The sequence below is a fragment of the Lampetra fluviatilis genome, chromosome 32 (assembly GCF_964198595.1).
Source record: "Lampetra fluviatilis chromosome 32, kcLamFluv1.1, whole genome shotgun sequence".
Lineage (NCBI taxonomy): Eukaryota > Metazoa > Chordata > Hyperoartia > Petromyzontiformes > Petromyzontidae > Lampetra > Lampetra fluviatilis.
This window is the reverse complement of record NC_136306.1, coordinates 8360526-8378669: the sequence shown is the minus strand read 5'-3', so window position 1 is coordinate 8378669 and position 18144 is coordinate 8360526. Positions and strand designations below refer to the sequence as shown.

Below are 18144 nucleotides of genomic sequence, written 5' to 3'. Positions count from 1 at the left end.
ATTATTTGCACCAGGGCCCCATTATTCGATAAGGTCTGTGATATTTTAGAGGTCCGGTTATGTTAACCAGTCGTTTACAACAACAAAAACGGACACATTTAGACCGGGCGATCATTCTTTGGCAGTTGTTGGTGTCACACGGGCTTCACAACTTGGAGGAAGCGTCAAAAGCAGTTTGAGTGAAAAGATGTCTTACGTTGGCGTTAAAAATGCAGGAATGGAAAGTCTCAATTCAACCCCCAACCCCTCCGTGGGGTGTTTAACTGGTCAGAATTTGATCAATGCGTATGAATAATATCTTCGTAAACGAGACAAGCTTCTCCAGTGGAGGGTTCACGACAATACATTTTAGGATGAAATATACTTTGCGGCCCTATCCGAAAGTAAATGTGAACAGTACAACGGGCGAGGAGAAACCCCGACATTCTAAGTCGTTTACAACTCACCGCTTCGGCTTCAGAGATACACGAGCTACAAGTAGGTCCACGAAGCAACTTAAAATTCAGTGGGGAGTCAGATTTTCCCCGCTGTCCGTTCCAAGAGCCACCCGTGTGGAACATTCACGTGCTCGGTGGAGAGAAGCCTGTTTCGGGCAGTGTGACAGCGCCGTCACTCGGTGTAACAAAAACTAAAAAAAGATTTTTTCTAAAAAGCTCCGCCGCTTCAGCTAATGAATTTATTCGTCAAGATTCGAGCCAGCTGGCCATTATTAGGCAAAGACGTTGCCCGCAAACCTTTGTATGTACGTTGAACTTCTTTTACACCGTGAGTAGACCATACGTGCTAGATCGGAGGCAGCCTATAGCAAGAGCTCAGAAGGAGTGTGAGAACGAAACCCTCTCCAAAATATTAAAGTTCCATCTTCAGCGCGCGCCGTGCGAGGGGCCCCCTTGTAACCACCGCGGGCACGGGGGTTCTGCCGGCGCCACCGTCAATCCTCGGGGAGGGAATTCGGGGATTGCAGCGGCGTCACCGCTTGGCTGCTCCGACGGCGGGGAATGAATTCGTTTAATAAGCACAGAGCCTCGACGCGGGGCCGTGCTGATGGACGGATTGAGTCGGCCTCCCTCCCGCCCAAGCAGTCTCTCCCTCTCTTTGCATGGCGTTATCCCTGGGGTTATGACCTGCCTTTGATTAGAATGGTGCCGCACATTTAAACTGCGGTAAATATATATACGCCTTTTGATATCGGAACGGGCTTCACGGCTGCCGAAATGACGTTTCACGCACCCGCCCCCCTCCCCTGCCGCCTCCGTTTTTAAACTTCCTCCGAAGTCGGAATCCAATTGTATGCCGGGCTGGAGGGCAAATCCCTTCCTGCCAAATCTGGGTGGGACGGCCACGGATGAAACGGATGTCACCCTTTCAATGCACAGTGCTTGTCATCCCAATGTAAACACGTGCAGGGCACCTGTTTTACTTGCCAGAGAGGGTAAAATCTATTCTTATTTTTCATACTCTTGATTCTGGCAAAGAGGTCCCATGATATCGCTGCTCGCTCAGAGCTATAAATGCTCCGATGCGTGCATTGTCTTTGGAGTGTTCGCCTTTTGACGTTCTCTGGTCTGACACTGGCGAGACAAGGCCATATAGACGACTGTGTCTGGTGGAGGTCAATCAGTTTCAAGGACAATGTTTCTATTATTAGAGCGTGTGTGTTTGCATGTTCACCACAGGTGCGTGCGGTTAATGCAGTACTTGATTCCTTGCAAAATATATCGATTTGGTGTTTGAACATCTTAACACCTCCTATTTTATTGCCAGAAGGGGTAAAACCCATTCTTATTTTTCATACTTGCAGGGCAGTGAGCAGTCAGTCTTTGGACCCAATCCACACGATGCATTGTGCCGTCCGCTACATGCCAGCAAATAGGCACGGAAAATTGCTGACGATAGAAGCCGCGTACCTTTTACAATTACTGTGAATTCGTGTTTGGGAAAAATAAAATAAAAAGTCAGTGTTGTGTGCGATTCCATGCTGCTTGCTGGGATTGAGATAGACTCATGTAGATTTTTTTGTACAGTGACACTTGAGAGTTTTTCAATGCTACCGGAGTATGTATACATACCCTCGCTGAAATGATGGAAATAAATTACGGAGAAAAGTAAAACATGTTTTATCCCAAAGCCTCTCCACGTCCTCACCGATGCAATGCACTCATCAATACAGAGCCGTGTCATTCACAATGTTCAGTCACCTGTCGAGAACAAAGAGGGGCATTAGAAGTCAGTGGGCTATCTTTGAATGGACCATAACATATGTCCGTTGAAGCTTGTGACAAAATTAACATTTATACTTATCCACCGCATATATAATTTTTTTTTATAATATAATTTATATGTTTTATATATATACGAATGGCACACATGCATAATGGTCTTTTAAATTAAAACGGGGCAAGAGATATAGCCAGGCCCATTGTAAAATTAATAGGACTCGGTATGAATTCTCTTTCAGGACAATTCCCGGGGGTTATTACAACAAGCAAAACTTTTTTTTACAAACGCAATGAAACATTATTACAAATGAGTAATGGCCAAAAATGCGGTCATTGTTTAAGATTTTTTTTTTAATGAGCTGCACCAGGAGGATTTTACACAGCTCCCATCACCTTAGTCTGTTCTCCTATAATGCGTGTTGTTTTCACAACGCAATTGGATAAAACGCGATGAGTGTATTAGAATACATTTTTTTATAGCGCGGATGCAAATTAGATATAACGCGATCGAGCGAACAGAACGACGCCGCACGAGTAGGAATCAGCGGTTGCAGCGGCTGACTCGGCGTAGCGTCACACAAGGCACTGGGATACTGCTGGATGCTTCTCACTCAGTCTTTGTTCGGCCTGCGTAGGCACCTCACGTGTTTTCGCGGGCTGTGCTTTATCCGATATTATTTACTATAAACACGATTTTTTCCAGAACACGGCGTTCTACAGGAACGCAGCTACTAACGCGTTATATGAGAACAGACTGTACTTGTTAAAAAAACTATATCAACGAGACCTCTGCCAAAGGCGAAGCATAACGAGCAATTGGCCCTCTCACGTGCACCCATTTTTTCGTCGCGACCCAAAGCCAGATGCGCACTAATGGAGTGGAGGAAGTGGGTCCCCTTTAATTAAATTTAACAGCGGATTAGCAAGGCGAGCGAGCGACTGGAGCGATAGCGGGCGCTGCTACTGCTGGCAGGGCAGAGAGATTTGCCGAGCGGCGGGGCAGCAGACGTTTGCTATCGGAAACGGGGGGTGGGTGGTTGGGGATGTGGGGGGGGAAATAAATAAGAGAGCGAGGAGGAGCCACCACCCCAGGCACCGCTGGCGATTGGACGCAAGAGCGCCGAGCGAGTGGCAGTCGATATGGATCTCTGCGCTGCGTGCGTGGGGTGTTGTGTGTGTGCGCGCCCTGTGGTGAATGGTGCTCGGAGGTGGGAGGGCTGGAGAGAGAGGGAAGGAGGAGAGGAGAGAGGGAGGGAGGGCTGGCTGAAAGTGGGTGTGGGTGTTTGCAGGAGAGCAGCTGGTGCTCTGCTCGGCATTGAAAATCAACTGCTCGTAGCAGAGCGAGACGGCAGAACGCAGGACTCGAGCAGGAGGAAGGAGGTGGCAGAGAACAAATACGGGTCTGCGAGAGCCGAGACATTTCTGCAGAATCGAGGACTACTCCGAGGCTTGGCCTGCTGCTGTTACTTCCTAAAGCCATACATAATTGATCCCTAATGCAAAGTAGTTTTTTTCTCTAAGCAAGCTTACATTTTTAATCCTACTCTTTGCATCTACGCCAAAACCTCAAAAGCGGCTTTTGCCACCGTCACCACCCGTCCCTCCTTTGGCGATCTCTTCACCACAACGTCGTCCGCCGTCTCGACGTCGTCGCGCTCTCAACAAATTGCACTTTCGCCGACGACGCCGCCGCCTCTGTGCTCTCAACAAAAAATCCCACGAAAGCAAACATGAATTTCCTCCGCCGCCGCCTGTCCGACAGCAACTTCATGACCAACCTCCCCAACGGATACATGATGGACCTGCAGCGGCCAGACGGCACCGCCGCCACCGGTGCCGCCGTGGCCGCCGCCACCTCCACCTCGACCTCGCCCGCCCCCGAGCGCCGGCAGTCCATGCAGACCGTCCCGTCCGCCTCCATGGCTCCGCCGGTGACCGGCAGCGGCGGTGGCTTTTTCAGTTCGCTGTCTCAGGCGGTGAAGCAGACGACCGGGCTGGGAGACCAGTCCTCGTCCCAAGCGGCCAAGCGGCCCAAGGTCCTGCTCGTCATCGACGATCGGCACACCGACTGGTAAGAAGCGACGCCTCGCCTCGTTTTCCCTCGCACTCTCTCCCCGTGCCGTTTCTCCGTTTGAACGTTTCACTACGAAGGGGGCTTCCCCCCCCCCGGACCACAACCACCAACCCCTGGCGCAAGGGAGACAACGCGCACGCACGAGCGAGCGTTCGCGTATGTTGCGAACCTCTGCCGTGCACCACTTTTTTTTCGTGCGTTTGCCACAAACCTAGTTAGTAGATTTCGTGAGCGCTTCCGTGATGGGATTAAAGTAAACGTATTAGTCGTAGGAAACACATTAAACGCCCGAGTGCCTCGAAGCAGCGTGGTCTGCCTTACCAAATGTGCAGCGCAAGATATTAGCAGTGGAATGATTGGCTCTGCTGATGCCAGCATGCCTCTTTATTATCCCAAATTTATGTAATTATCGAATGCGTTCTGAAATCCTTGAAAAAAAAATCTGGCATTCTCATCTGCAGCAGGTCTTGCCTCTTGTCTTCCACTGCTCGCAAACTTTTGCCCGCAAACTTTTGCCAACGAAGCGACTGTTTCAGACCCATTTGAGACATTTTGTTGGACTCGTTAGGCCAAGCGAGCATTGTGATTCCAAATAAAAACCTGTTGCCATCGTGTCAGACCGCCACCAATGCCTACCATTATACTGGTAGGAACCTCCTGGTTACATCAGCCCACAGGAGATTATTGTGTCCGTCCGTCCGTCGTGCAGGGAGGGGCTGGGTGGGGAGGGGAGGGTGCGGAGGGGCTGGTCACCCCGTGGTGCCCTTATAAAACTCAACATTTAACCTACTGACTCACGCCGGCTTGTGCCCGCCCTCACAGTCGGGCATATTTGCGGAATACACCACGCCGCCGTTGACCCTGGCCATTGACCGAGCAACCCAACGTTCCTACCAGCTCCCTCCGCAGGAATGTATTTCTGTTGTTGTACAGCAAAGGAGGGCGGTTGATCAGCAGTGGTAGTCATTAATGTCGATGTTGTTGAGCCACGTGGGGGTATGTACAGAGAACTCCTTTCGCACCGTACTCAGCCAGCCGTGCTCACCGGACGTGCAAGGAAGGTGGTTGCAGAGGTGATGATGGTAGAGATCTGTGATGTTTAATGGCCATTGCAGAGGAATGCATTTTAGATTATTTGGGGCCATGGTTTGGCTCTGTTGTGCACGGTCACAACGTGGGCTCTTTAATATTCCACCTGTGGTGCAGGAGGTGGCTGCATCTACCTTGCGATGTTTGGACACGGTCGGGTGTGGAAGGACATGCCTGCGATCATTTGTTGCTTGCACTGGAGATGCGTCCACAGCGAAATACAAAAGAGGGGGAGATTTACACGGCAACGATGAAAACTCCAGTCGCCATTCACTTGGGTCGAATTAACGCACAGCAGTATAAATGATTTAGCGATGCGAGAGCGACCTCCAATATACCCTCCACTGCGGTAATGGCTTTTATTTTTATCTTCAGATGCTGTGAGCAAGCGCTCCTTTACTTTGTGCATTCGGCTCCGGTCAGCAGGCCTTGCAGTGGGTGCCGCAGTGGCGAGATGTTAACTACCTCGCCTGGTATACAAGAGGTCGCGGGTTTGGTCCCAACCCTGACGGCCGTGTATTTGGAGTTTGCGCGCGTCTCTCTCCCCCCGTGGTCGCGTGGATTTTTCTCCGGGTCGTCTGGTTTTTCCCCTCCACGTCATTAAATTTCCACATCGTAAGCCACTTAGTTGCGCTATCATTTGCGACCAGGTCACTTCTGAAAAACATCTATATAGCTCAGTGGCCCTGACCTGGTAGAATTAATAAATTAACGGTGCCGTGGCTAAATATTGTTTTAAATACAACAGGTGGTGGAACACCGCTTGTGTCACTTGCATGCATGTACACATAACTTATTTCTCAGCGTACGTAGCCAACCGTGCCCATCGACGGCAGAAGCGTCTATCTCGAACGGTATCTTCGGTCACACCTGGCAAGGGATCGCGCAACACATTTGGGCTGCGGGGGGAGAGCTTTGGTCAACCATGAGGCTCTCTCTCTCTCTCGTGCCGCGAGAGCCCCGCGGATGACAAATTGACAGCGAAGGAGCCACTGGCGTTAACATTAATAGACTTCCGCCGTCGTTGTCGGAAACAAGCGTGACCTTTGGTCGTTACATCGGTGGTTCATTACAGTAAGTGCCAGATTTCATACGACGTTTTTTTTGAGTTGCGTACAATGAACGTCGCACACTACCGTTAGAGATAGCGATGTATAAAGTGTGCAAATTTGTAAGCGCTGTGCACGATTGGCGTCGCAAATAACAGTGGCTTTCCAAGTCTCCATCCAGCAGTGGGTAGACCATGGCCAATGATGACCGTGGCCGACGATGATGATGATGATGATATACACTTCAGTTCATATTTTTTTTTTCTCAATGGGTGCCAGTGCATGATGGCAAGATCTCTCTGGGTCGGGCAAATTGCACGTAAGCGTATTTTAAAAGAATGAATACGCAGATACCGTGTGCGTGTAACAGAACGTGGCGCAACGGGCATGTAGAGGGCTTAGCTATGGTTTTCAATTTTGTTTGGTGTTTAATGTCCCGAAGATAAACGTTAATTGTGTCGTTAATCGCATACAGAGAGCGTACTGAATATTTATGAGTGCCTTGAATTATTCTCTGAGACAGGGAAAAGGAGAGGATGGATCTGGGCACATATTGACGGTTATGGGCAGAACACACCCATCGCTGGGAGAGATGATGGGGCGGAGCACGACTGAGAGAGAAACGTTCGCCCGCAGAGATAGAGCGATCAAATCAGACGGCTTATTGCATCACGACGGTACTGCGAAATATAGCAACGGCCCGGGGCAGCCTTCGTCCAGCAGTGGATTGATCACAACCGAGGAGGATTATGACGATGTGAATTAGGTACAGCAACAATTCCACGGTCACGGAATTACAGCACAGAACCCTGGTGATCGCCGGATCTTAACATGCGCTGCATTCATCTTCTTGGTTCTTTCGGTAAAGTCACGTAGAAGGGAAGTAATAAAATAATAAGAATAAAACATAATAAAATAATTCTCACGACGTGAGGGGAGACAGCGTCTGAATGAAGACAGCATCCATTCAGACGCTGTCTCCCGACAGACCTGGTCTGAACCTGAGGACGGGCTGCTTGGGGTTGTGGCCGAAACGTCGTGAGAATATTTTATTGTGTTTTATTTTTATTATTTTATTACTTCCCTTCTACGTGACTTTACCGAAAGAACCAATAAGATGAATCTCTGCAGTCACGAAAGCTTTAAATCTAAAAATAAAATGCACTGCATTCTCAACGTTCTCACACAGTGGGGAGAATGGGATGTGTTAAAAGGACCGATCCCGTTGCCGCAATACGTTTAATATTCTCGAATTGTCCTTGTAATAGCGTTAACGTGCAATCGCCCTCGTGGTTAAACGAGTTACATCGCCAGCGTCGTAACTTGCTGCTGTTTTGAGCCTTGTCGTAACTCGATTCGCGTCGGGGGGAAAAAGAAAAAAAAACTTGAGAACCCGATTCTGTGCACCTGGTGTGCAGAGTCCCCATTAATATTTCATCCCAACGAAGCAATGCGACTTCGCCCAGCCCAGGAGATAGTTTTTTTTAATTTGTTTATATATATACAGGAGGCATTAAACCATACCCCCCCCACGCCACCCCAAAACAAGATATTTATATTCGGGGTAAACATGCAAGGAGACACTATTAAAACAAATGTTTCGCCATTTATACATCACGTAATGTACGTGGACGTAAAAGGCCCTGTCCAGCCACGTGACTCGGCATGAGAGAGGGAGCAGCTCACAAGCCAAAGAGGTTGCAGGTTCAAATCCTGGGTGGTGGGGGTTGAGTCCGCCCATCATCCCTCCTCTGGGGGGGGGTCAATAAAATGACTACAACTTTGTGGACAATTCAACCTTGGTTGCCCCAATCGAAAGATTTTCCCCTTGCCCATCCGAACGAGGAATTCCCACCATCGACTCACCACCTGCGTGCAGATGAGATGAGCGGTCTCTTGCTGCTCATTTGGAGCAGGAAATCGCTTTGACTGCGGCTTCTTGTAAGGATGTTTGTTAAAACACGGACTACGGCTTTCACGACTAATATTATCCAGAGGGTGTTGGGTTAGATCGCGTCAATATGTGTTGTTAAACTCAACACGGCCAATTAGTAAGGTTTGTGACGTAAACAAAACATGCCAATTAGTTACTGTTTCAGCACACCTGTGTGTTGGAGAGTAAATTGTAAATGTTTTGGGTTTACTCTCCAACAGTAACTAATTGGCATATTTTGTTTACGTGACAAACCTTACTAATTGGCTGTGTCGGGTGGTGGCGGGTTTAACGCCACATTTCTATTCGCGCATTCCAAGTCAAAAACCTCTATTCTTGTAAGGATACTGGTCACACAATTCAACTGGCCGACGAGGACTCGGGCAGTATCGAGATCACAGCGACGACCGAGACACTTCACGGTGCCGACTCATGCGCACCCTGCCAGTCTCTAGCAGGTTCCAAGGATGAACAGATGTCTCTGCCTTTTGCGTGACCTCTTTAAAAAAAAAACCGAACGCCAAAAAGAAACATGGAAGAGATCCACATTGCTTGGGATTACACCGGAGAGACGGCAAGAGGAAGGCGCGAACGAGAGAGCGCACGCGCTGGCTCACAAAGACATTTCGACGGGTCAAGAAAGGAGCGCTTGGGCAGGAAACGTCACTCGAATGGACCACTGCTGCTGGTCGAGAGCAGAGGTGGAATGGCAGGCAAGGGAGGGGAACGCGCCCGCCGCCAAGGTGGAGTGATGAAATCGGCTCGCGCGAAGGTCCGGGCCGATGGTGATGGCCGGGTAGTGGGGAGTGGAGGGCAGTTGGGGGGGGGGGGGGGCCTTCATCCAGCAGTGAATTGCTCAAGGTAATTGTCGATCTCACCGTCGTCACACGCTCAGTCTGTGCCCCCCCCTTGTGCGTGGACACCCGACTGCGTGTTGTCGACTCGACGACACACGTGTTTTTTTTTGCCGTTGCTTCGACGATTATTGTCATTCATTTTCAACCGGCACGGGGGGTGGCACGGGGGGGTGGGGGGGTGGTTGAATTCCTCGACTAATTCGCTCGCGACTTTGACGGCCCGCATTAAACTCGCACTGCTCGACGCGCAAGTCGCCGGCACGGTGATCAAATCAACGCGGTACAATTTTGTGATGAAGCATTAAACTTGTTTCCAGGGCGGTGGCGGGATCAGGACAAGCCAGTCCATTGAAGGAGTCTCAATTTTGTTGGGAGGATCCAATTTTCACAAAAAATATACACGCAGAGAGAGATATGAACGATAGGTAAGCACGCTTACACATTCTTACCCGTGTACACATTCTTACTAAAACTGGCACACATCAGTATATTACGCTCTTTAAATAAATAAACGGTCCAAGTAACGGTATTTTGTTGCCCAAAGGTGGCCCAAGATTTTCGATCGAGGTCATTTATGTTGGCAAGCTGGAATGCGGAACGCATCCGATCTTTTCAGAGCTCGGAAGCCGAGCATGGTTGAGCCAGAATAGTGCGTGGATGGGTGACCGTGCATAACAGGTGGTATAGGCTTCTGCTGCCGCGCTAAATGTTATGCAGCACGGATCATTTTCTTCGCGATTGGCTCGGGAGTTTCGCCATTTTCAAGAAGACAACGCGAAGCAATCTTCAGATGGACGGAAGCAATCCGCTCCTCCACGCATTGCTGTTGGCAGCCCCACTCGCTCCGTTGAACACTGGCACAGCCGACAGAGACGATTACAGTTTGCGCCGTCTGGGTTTCTCCCCGAGCGCTTAGCTACGCGAGCCACTTTCTGGCGCGTGGTTTAAAAAATAAAATATCTCGATCCCCCTGCATTGCGACGCCGAGTATGTGTCCTTTTTAAAAAGCAACAACGCTCACCAACCTCACGCCAAAAAGAAACTCCCCCGTGCGCCACGCCAGTCGGATTATCAAGAGCTGCGATCCACTCTACCCCCCCCCCCCCCCCAGGGAAATTAAATCAAGACAAGGTGCGAGAAATGTTATCCTTCTCAACGAAGAGGCATTGTGTGCGGAGTCGCAAAACATCGTGCTGCTCTCGAGTCCGCGAGTCCCCCCCGCGTCGTCGTTCATGTGCAACGCTGCCCCCCCCCAATCCACCCCCTCAACCCCCCCCCCCCCCAGTAGGTGGTGAACGTACAACTGTTAGTAGCGACAGCCATAAATGAAGGTATACCTGATGTGGTGTACCGGGTGCAGACAAATGCCAGGTCGCTGGTAGACCGAGTACGTGGTAATCAACTCATTCCACAGCCGTAGATATTATGGATGTAGTATGCCGAGTGTGGAAATACTTTCCGTGTCGCCAACCCGAAGAAAAATGAAAGCCCAGGTTGCGCCGCTGGTGTTGATTTCATGCTGTGCGACAGTTCCGAGATCACAGCTATTAAAGTTTAACGTCCGTTTTAAAATTATAGTTTGCGGTGCTCTTTAAATTACAGTGTTTCAGTGCCAGCTGCTCACCGTTGGTATCACTTCTTGGGTTAGACGTGAGAAAGAATAACGTGTAGCGAGTCGGTGACGGAACAATGCATTGTTTTACCGATTAGTATGGATTTTTGTTTAATTAATCCATCAACGAGCACGTGGGAATACTAGCAGCTGGCCTTAAATGGTGCCCATCAACTCACTGCACTAGAGAACCCAGTGTAATCACAGGGCAGACTGCTCAAGATTCGAATCCAGGATCTTGACGGCACCATATCAGCACGCTCCGACCTTGTGAGAGACAACCAATCCTCGAAACATGGATTTTTAAATCTCAAGACACATGCATCACCTTACGCGCGTGTGTGTGTGCGTGTGTGTGCGTGTGTGTCTAAGAATCGATGCGTTTCTAAGTCGTGCGTATTTGTGGGCAGCATCAAGCAGGAAATTGATTTCAACAAGTATGAAACGTTTGGTCCAATAGTCACTTGGTCCTTTAGGGCTGCTAGGGACACTGCTTCGCTCATTCTATTGCCTCGTCTTTTTTTAAAAAACGGAGCTTCCAACCCTCCCATTTCTCATTTCCAAAATGGTATATACTCGCCATGTAATTCATGGGCATGCCGTGGGTTTATTCTGCACCGGGGTATTGTGGGGGAATAACATGCTCGGAGTAAAAAAAAATAATGCCACAGTCATATTTCGCTTATTTCTATATCCCATTATTTTCTCTACCTGTAACAAAAATGGTTGAGGGTCAAGAGGTCACTAGGGCCGATTTTGTCGATGCCCCAGAACCTCGCTGTCGCTTCCTTCTTCTCGATTTTATTACCGTAAAAAAAAAAGGTTCCATTTTAACCTCCAAAATCCACTTTACAATCCCATCACCACCATGCGGTTCAGGTTGTTGTTGCAATTGATGCATCCTTCAAAAACGGGACACTTAACGGACACCGTGGTTCCCTCACTATATCTTCTCCTGCATTGCCAACACCTCTGGGTGTATATGGTTGAACGTATTTGATTTTAGAGGGTAACTAATAAAAATGTGGACAGCATACTGAATAAAAGAATACTCTCCCCCCCCCCCCCTCCCATATGATTGTATCGGAGAAGCAGACCCCTGAAGGGCCCTCGAATGGGCTGCCAAACATTGTTAGGAGGCTGTGGGGGCATGTGGGCCAGCATCGGGGAAATCACATTACTTGTATGCTCCACCATCTATGCCCCCCCCCACCTTCACCAACACGCATCCAGTAGTGGATTGACAAAGGCCCTACACATTTTACACAAAGGTAAATGCATATTATTTGCTGTGCACATCTTACAGCCAGGTTTGTACTCTCGTGATAGAACCTTTAAACCGACTGGCGCACGGCTACATTGTGGTAATTCCCTTTCCAGGGACCCCCGCCCTGAGCCGTGCCAATTAAAAAGCTGTCACCATCCATCATGCAAATGCCCCATTTCTGAACGGATGGCAAATTTAATGACAAAGACGACAGACGCTAATCAGAGGCGCTGCACTTTGGTGCGGCTCTGGATAGTAGGATCTGCTTTGTTTCCCACTGTGTGCTTTGGAGTCAACTGCAGCAAATGTAATATAGATTACTTAAAAAAAGAAAGTCAGTAACTGTAACCAGGGCCAGATTAATCTTGAGGGAAGCCCAGGGCTCTTTGAGTTTGGAGTGCCCACCTCTTGTTTAGTCAATTACTTCCCTAGATAAATTGTACCAATAGGCCATGTCAGATGGCAAACTGCGCTATTGCAATTTTGGTGTCCAAAATGTGATCCACAAATTGTACAACTAAAACTAAACCCAATAAACAGGATTCAATCCCAGCATGCCTGCTACCCATGGCGATTGTAACCTTCTTACTTTGTAGGACTTAGGCACTCCGCTAGGGCATTGTATTAAAAATAATTTGGAAAAAAAAATCGGATCTCCACATATTTGTGTGGAGTCCATCAAAATCCAAGGCGCTGGGGCCACAAACCGCGTTCATTTAGCTCCACTCACAAGATAAGAGTCTTTAGCAAAAAACAAAGGATGTAATAGCGCAACTGGAGACTCCACTTGTATTTTTTGCAGACCTACCTGGACCAATCTCTCACCTCGCGAAGCCACTCACCAACCCCTGTTCTATTCTCAGCTAATCTGGCTGTGACGGTCCCACCTGATGACGGAGACTTGTGTTGCCTCCGAAACGTCGTGATTTTTGTTTTTATTTTATTTTCATTAATTTTGATGTTTTACCTACGTGACTTTACCGAAAAAACCTAAGAATATGATTCCTTGCAGTCACGAAAGCTTCAAATCTAGAACCCCTATTCTTGCAACCCGTGTTTTGGCTCCGCTGCCAATCTCATACTCTCCACTCAACGAGGGGATCTGGTTGGCTCAAGACAGATTCACTTTTAATTCGACTATAGGTGTAATAATGGTGTAATAATCCAGGGTTGAGAAAACGGGTGGGGTGAGAAACTCGGGTGGATTGTCCGTTTTGTAGACAAGGCAACCGTGGAGGGTTTCCTAACAGCGAATTCAGTTTAAGGACGAGCAGACGGTATGCGCCACAAAATGAAACTCAAACACACACTGCACCCTAGCACATTTCCAAACTTACATCCGACAGCCACTAGGTTGCCTCGGCCACTACAGCCGTTTTGGAAAGGCTGCCCCGGATGTGGGTGGGGAGGCGGGAAGAGGTCTCCCGCTATCCATAAAATTCCGAACACGCCGGGGGTTCCGCACACTTGTGATTTTACACTGCTCGTTTTATTTTTCGGGTTCTGGAGTTCCATGTGGAGCCCTCGAGCTCACTTGCTACCCTCAAACCAGCTGAGCTATGACCACCCCTGCCACCCACAATGCAGCACACAGGTGGCCCACACTGATACAAAAAAACTCACCATCCAGCAGCACGAGGTCACCCACTCTGGCAGTACAGGTCACCAGTACTCCAAACCACAGTCCACAGCACATTTGTTCCGCTTCGTAAGTTCGGGTAGCACATTCTTTTTTTTGCCAGTCTTCGTGTGCTCGACTCCACCCTGCTCCACACTTGACCGGGCTCCATTGACTGCCACTGCAATTCAGTGCGTTCCGAGTAAAATACCTCCAAAAATCCCTGGCCTGGTGTACAGTGTATCAAACGACTATACAATGTAGTATTGTATACGGGGGAGTTTCTCAGCGTAAAGCGTAGCAGTTTCAAAATGGGCTGGGCGAGCTGGAAACTCTGCTCACGTTTAGCCCTCACTGCTGCTGTCAATACTACTGGTAACGAGGGCCCAGCTATGGTGGGGGGGGGGGATTGTTATGCAGCGTACGCGAAGCATAGGAGCTCAGTCGGCCACAAGGTGGGGGGAGGGCGAATCCGACAAGCAAAATGTTCATTTAAAAAAGTATTCATAAAAAAAGTTACCCGTCGACCAAACCCGATTAACGCATCTAGCAATCATTTCACTGGGGCATCATGAAGTTGGGCGATCCCCACTTTGAGAAAATCCGAGATGGATGGGCCGGCATGAACGAAAGACGCGCGATAAATTAATTCAGAGTATTGTTCATTTAAATATTATGTTTTATTAATATCGTCACCGAAACCGTCTTTCTCTAAACCCAATACGATGCAACTAAAGTAATCTATATATACTTAAAGCCTACATATTGCTTACGAGTTAAAAACATCCGTAGCTCTTTTAGTAAAAGTGGGCTGAGACTACACCCCTGACTGATTACACCGCTCCCCTCCCATCGCAATGCAAGCGGTTGCTGGTGCCTCCCAAACACCTTCCTTCGCCCTCCTCTGAACTTTCCTCTTATACACAGCTCCTATCCAGCCCCAGCCAATGGGATAGTGTCTCCCCCAACGCATAAGCCAACACACCTGGCCGCCTGCATAATTGCTCCGAATCAGATCTGCGCGCACGGTTTTCAGACAATCATCCGCTCGATTTGATAAACATGCCAAATCAACCGACGTTGAGCAACAAATTGATCACCTGCTGTGGGAGGCGAGTCATTCCGCCGCTAACACGCGTCATCAACCGCTTCCCCGCACGTGCTGGCTAAGCCAATCACAGCTCGGTCACGCGCGCCTCGAGCCCAATGGGTGTTGCGACCGCGCGACGGACGAACGCTCAGCCGTGGCGGCATCGTCGAGGAGTGATGATGCACGAGAGACCATTCGAGGCCACGCAATGGCCCCACGTTGACGGGCGCCCTGATTTGTGATGTCGATTGCAACGCCGTTCTCTCACCCGCCTTCGTCGTTGCGTGCAGTCCACAGGATTCGTTGCCGCGACCGCGGCACGAATGTGAATTTCAGAAAATCGGAACCTTTTATTTCTGTTGTGTTGGGACATATAAAACAAAAATGACCAACGTGAAATTTGCCCGAAACGTAAAACAAGCACGGCACATGCGGGACTTGGAATCCAGAGATCGCCGGTTGAATCCCCCGGCTCTGTAATTAACACGGCGGCCCAAGCTTCTCGTAACCACCCTCACCTCACCGTGGGAACCTCCTTTGCCAGTAGCAAGATATGATAAGTGTTTGTTTACCCTTTTATCTGGCAACAAAACTGACACCTTTTTTTTACAATGAGTCATGTTTGCAATCGAAACGTCGTAATATGTTATTTTAATTTATTATTTTATTTTTAGACGTGACTTAACCGAAAAGAACCAAAGAATAATTCCTGCAGTCACGAAAGCTCCTAAATTAAGATTGACCACAATACCTGCGGTCGGAATGCAAAGTTGTGTTTTTTGTTTGCATTCCGACCGCAGGTATTATGGTCAATGCAAACATGACTCCTTGTAAAAAAAGGTGTCAGTTTTGTTGCCAGATAAAAGGGTAAAAAACAATTATCATCCTCACCTCGTCCGCGCGCCGAGATAGGTACAGTGATTATACCACAGTTCGTCTATCGGCAGGTCGCCTGCGGTGGGGTGAAGTGTGGGTACTTCCATATATGTCAAGGTGTCTGGCCAGCATTGAAGAGTAGGCCAAAACACCACTTCGTAGAGGGGCTCCCGAGGGCTCTCTCTAGTGTAGGCCTTGTCGCCAGCTGTGATGTGAACAATTGCATGGCTGCGCCCGTACCACATTTACCTTTTCAACCACATGGTCCAAAGTGTGAATCATCTCTACCTTGTGTGCGTGTTCCCTAACAACCATTCGTTTCTTACAATGGAACACTTCTGCAGAAATGAAAATGGATTATGCGAGCAAAGCTTGCCATTTGTATTCGTGTGGCTGCAGGTTAAAATCACGTAAAAAGTCATTTTATCAGACCTTTTTCTGCCACCATTGCAAATCTGATTGATTCAAATGGATTATCTTTCCATGCGAAGATTCTCGTTAACGCGTCGCTGGAGCGATGTTGCGGGGGTGGGAGGAGATGTTTAGAACCTTGAGGCTTTTGCATGATAACGTCCAAATGTGATCCGGTGGTGTTACATTTTCCCCGCAAGTTCTGTGCAAATGAAACGTTGCCTCGAAGCAAACAACAATATTTACATTTGAAAAAAGCGCCTGCGTGCATCTGCGATGCAGTGTCTTGTGAGCGGTAATATTAAATACGAGAGCACAAACAGCTTGGCTTAATCTAGCACAGACGTTTGCTTTTTAAATCCTTTATATTAAGTTTGCTTGCTTGCTTGCGTGCTTGCTTGCTTGCTTACGACCGTGCAAATCTTTCGGTCGTTTTTTAACCCACTTCCCGTGATCCAATCGAGCTGACATTTTCCACACAGACTCGTTGTGCGTGACAATTAATGTTCGTGAAAAAAAATTCCCAAAATTTTACACTTTTTAGGCAAAAAAAAAATATTTTACTTATATTCAAATAGAACTCATTCATGGCTTTGGCTGAACGTCACAGTGTAAGAGCCCAGAGCGTAACCCCTCCACAGGCCGTGGCGGAGTAGCGCAGTTGATAGCGCCCTCGCTTCCCATGCCAAAGGTCGCGGGATCGATCCCCGCGTCCTCCACAGGCGAACATATTTTTAAATCCTTTATATTAAGTTCGCTGCCACGCATATAAAGGATTTATAGTGAAAAACTTTGTTTTTACGGGTTATACTTATTTAAAATCCTTTATATTAAGTTCACTTGCTTGCTTGCTTGCGCGCTTACGACCGTGCAAATCTTTCGGTCGTTTTTTAACCCACTTCCCGTGATCCAATCGAGCTGATATTTTGCACACAGACTCGTTGTGCGTGACAATTTATTTTCGTGAAAAAATTTTTTCCAAAATTTTAAACTTTTTAGGAACATCTTTTTTTTCATATTTAATTTAAAATACCAATGTGATCAAAATGAAACTCTTACTCAAGAAAAACAGAAATGAATAATAAAATAAAACCGATGCCACGCATATAAAGGATTTATAGTGAAAAACTTTGTTTTTACGGGTTAATTTTTTTATCAAGGGGATGCACTTAGGACGCGTGAGTTAAACAGAAGAGGTGGAACGATTCACCTTCTTGGCAATTCGATGAATTGTCGCGACCCATAGAGTCCATCGTGATTCGATTCAACGGTCAAATCTTTGCAACGAATGGCGGCACCACTGGTGGCTACAGAACCGACGCAAACCCCATTACATACAAGATCTGTGAATCGACTTTTTTTGATGCGTAACACGCCATTTGATGCGCGTATCACGAGACTCGGCATCGACATCAATCATGAAACAGAAGCGTTACGTTACCTCTTGTGTCTGTTGGCTTTTGGGTAAGGCGCATCGCTTACAGCCCGGGACGAGGGCCAGTGGTCGAGACTCACAACGGAGAGGCAGTCAGAGGAGAGATAGACTCTCGAAATCAAGTCGATCCACCTACCGCGAGAGATTGTGGTGACTTGGGGAGGCCTTCGTTCAACAGTGGGTGGATTATGGCTGATGATTATGATCGTGTAGTCGGAGTATCTGTACTGCAAGTGGGCTTTTCAACGAAATTGCCAGTTCTGTTGTTGTGATGGGCCCTACCCGGTTACCGTATTCTCTGGATTACGAAGTCACGCGATTGGCGGTGTGTCTTGCAATCCGGTACGTGTGTGTGTGAGAGAGAGGCCAGATTTATCTAACTCTAAAGTATTACTTCCCGGAGCATCTTATAATCCAGAGAATATGCCATTTGCCCACCTTGTACCTCAATAGCCCTGGCAGGGAAATTGCGTGAAAATTAATTACATTCTACCACAGAGGCGCGAGAGTTTGCAATTCCACCAATCGATCAATCACATATTTCACATTTGTTATTTTTGTGTTTAACGTGAGTGCGTTTGATGTACTGACGGGTGTCTCTTCCATTGCCCCGC

General features: G+C 48.1%; 1 protein-coding gene across 2 annotated transcripts in view; it reads left to right on the top strand.

The window, feature by feature from the left end:
• The first annotated feature begins 3456 nt into the window (after positions 1–3456).
• LOC144943707 (synapsin-3-like) overlaps positions 3457–18144 on the top strand; it is a 157737-nt gene continuing 143049 nt past the window's right edge. Inside the window, exon 1 of one of the 2 annotated variants that reach the window (XM_078871470.1) lies at positions 3457–4290. In XM_078871470.1, coding sequence (XP_078727596.1) covers positions 3950–4290 — 341 coding nt within the window. In that variant the 5' untranslated portion in view covers positions 3457–3949. The remainder of the gene's footprint in view (positions 4291–18144) is intronic. The other variant, XM_078871469.1, reaches the window with a different exon arrangement.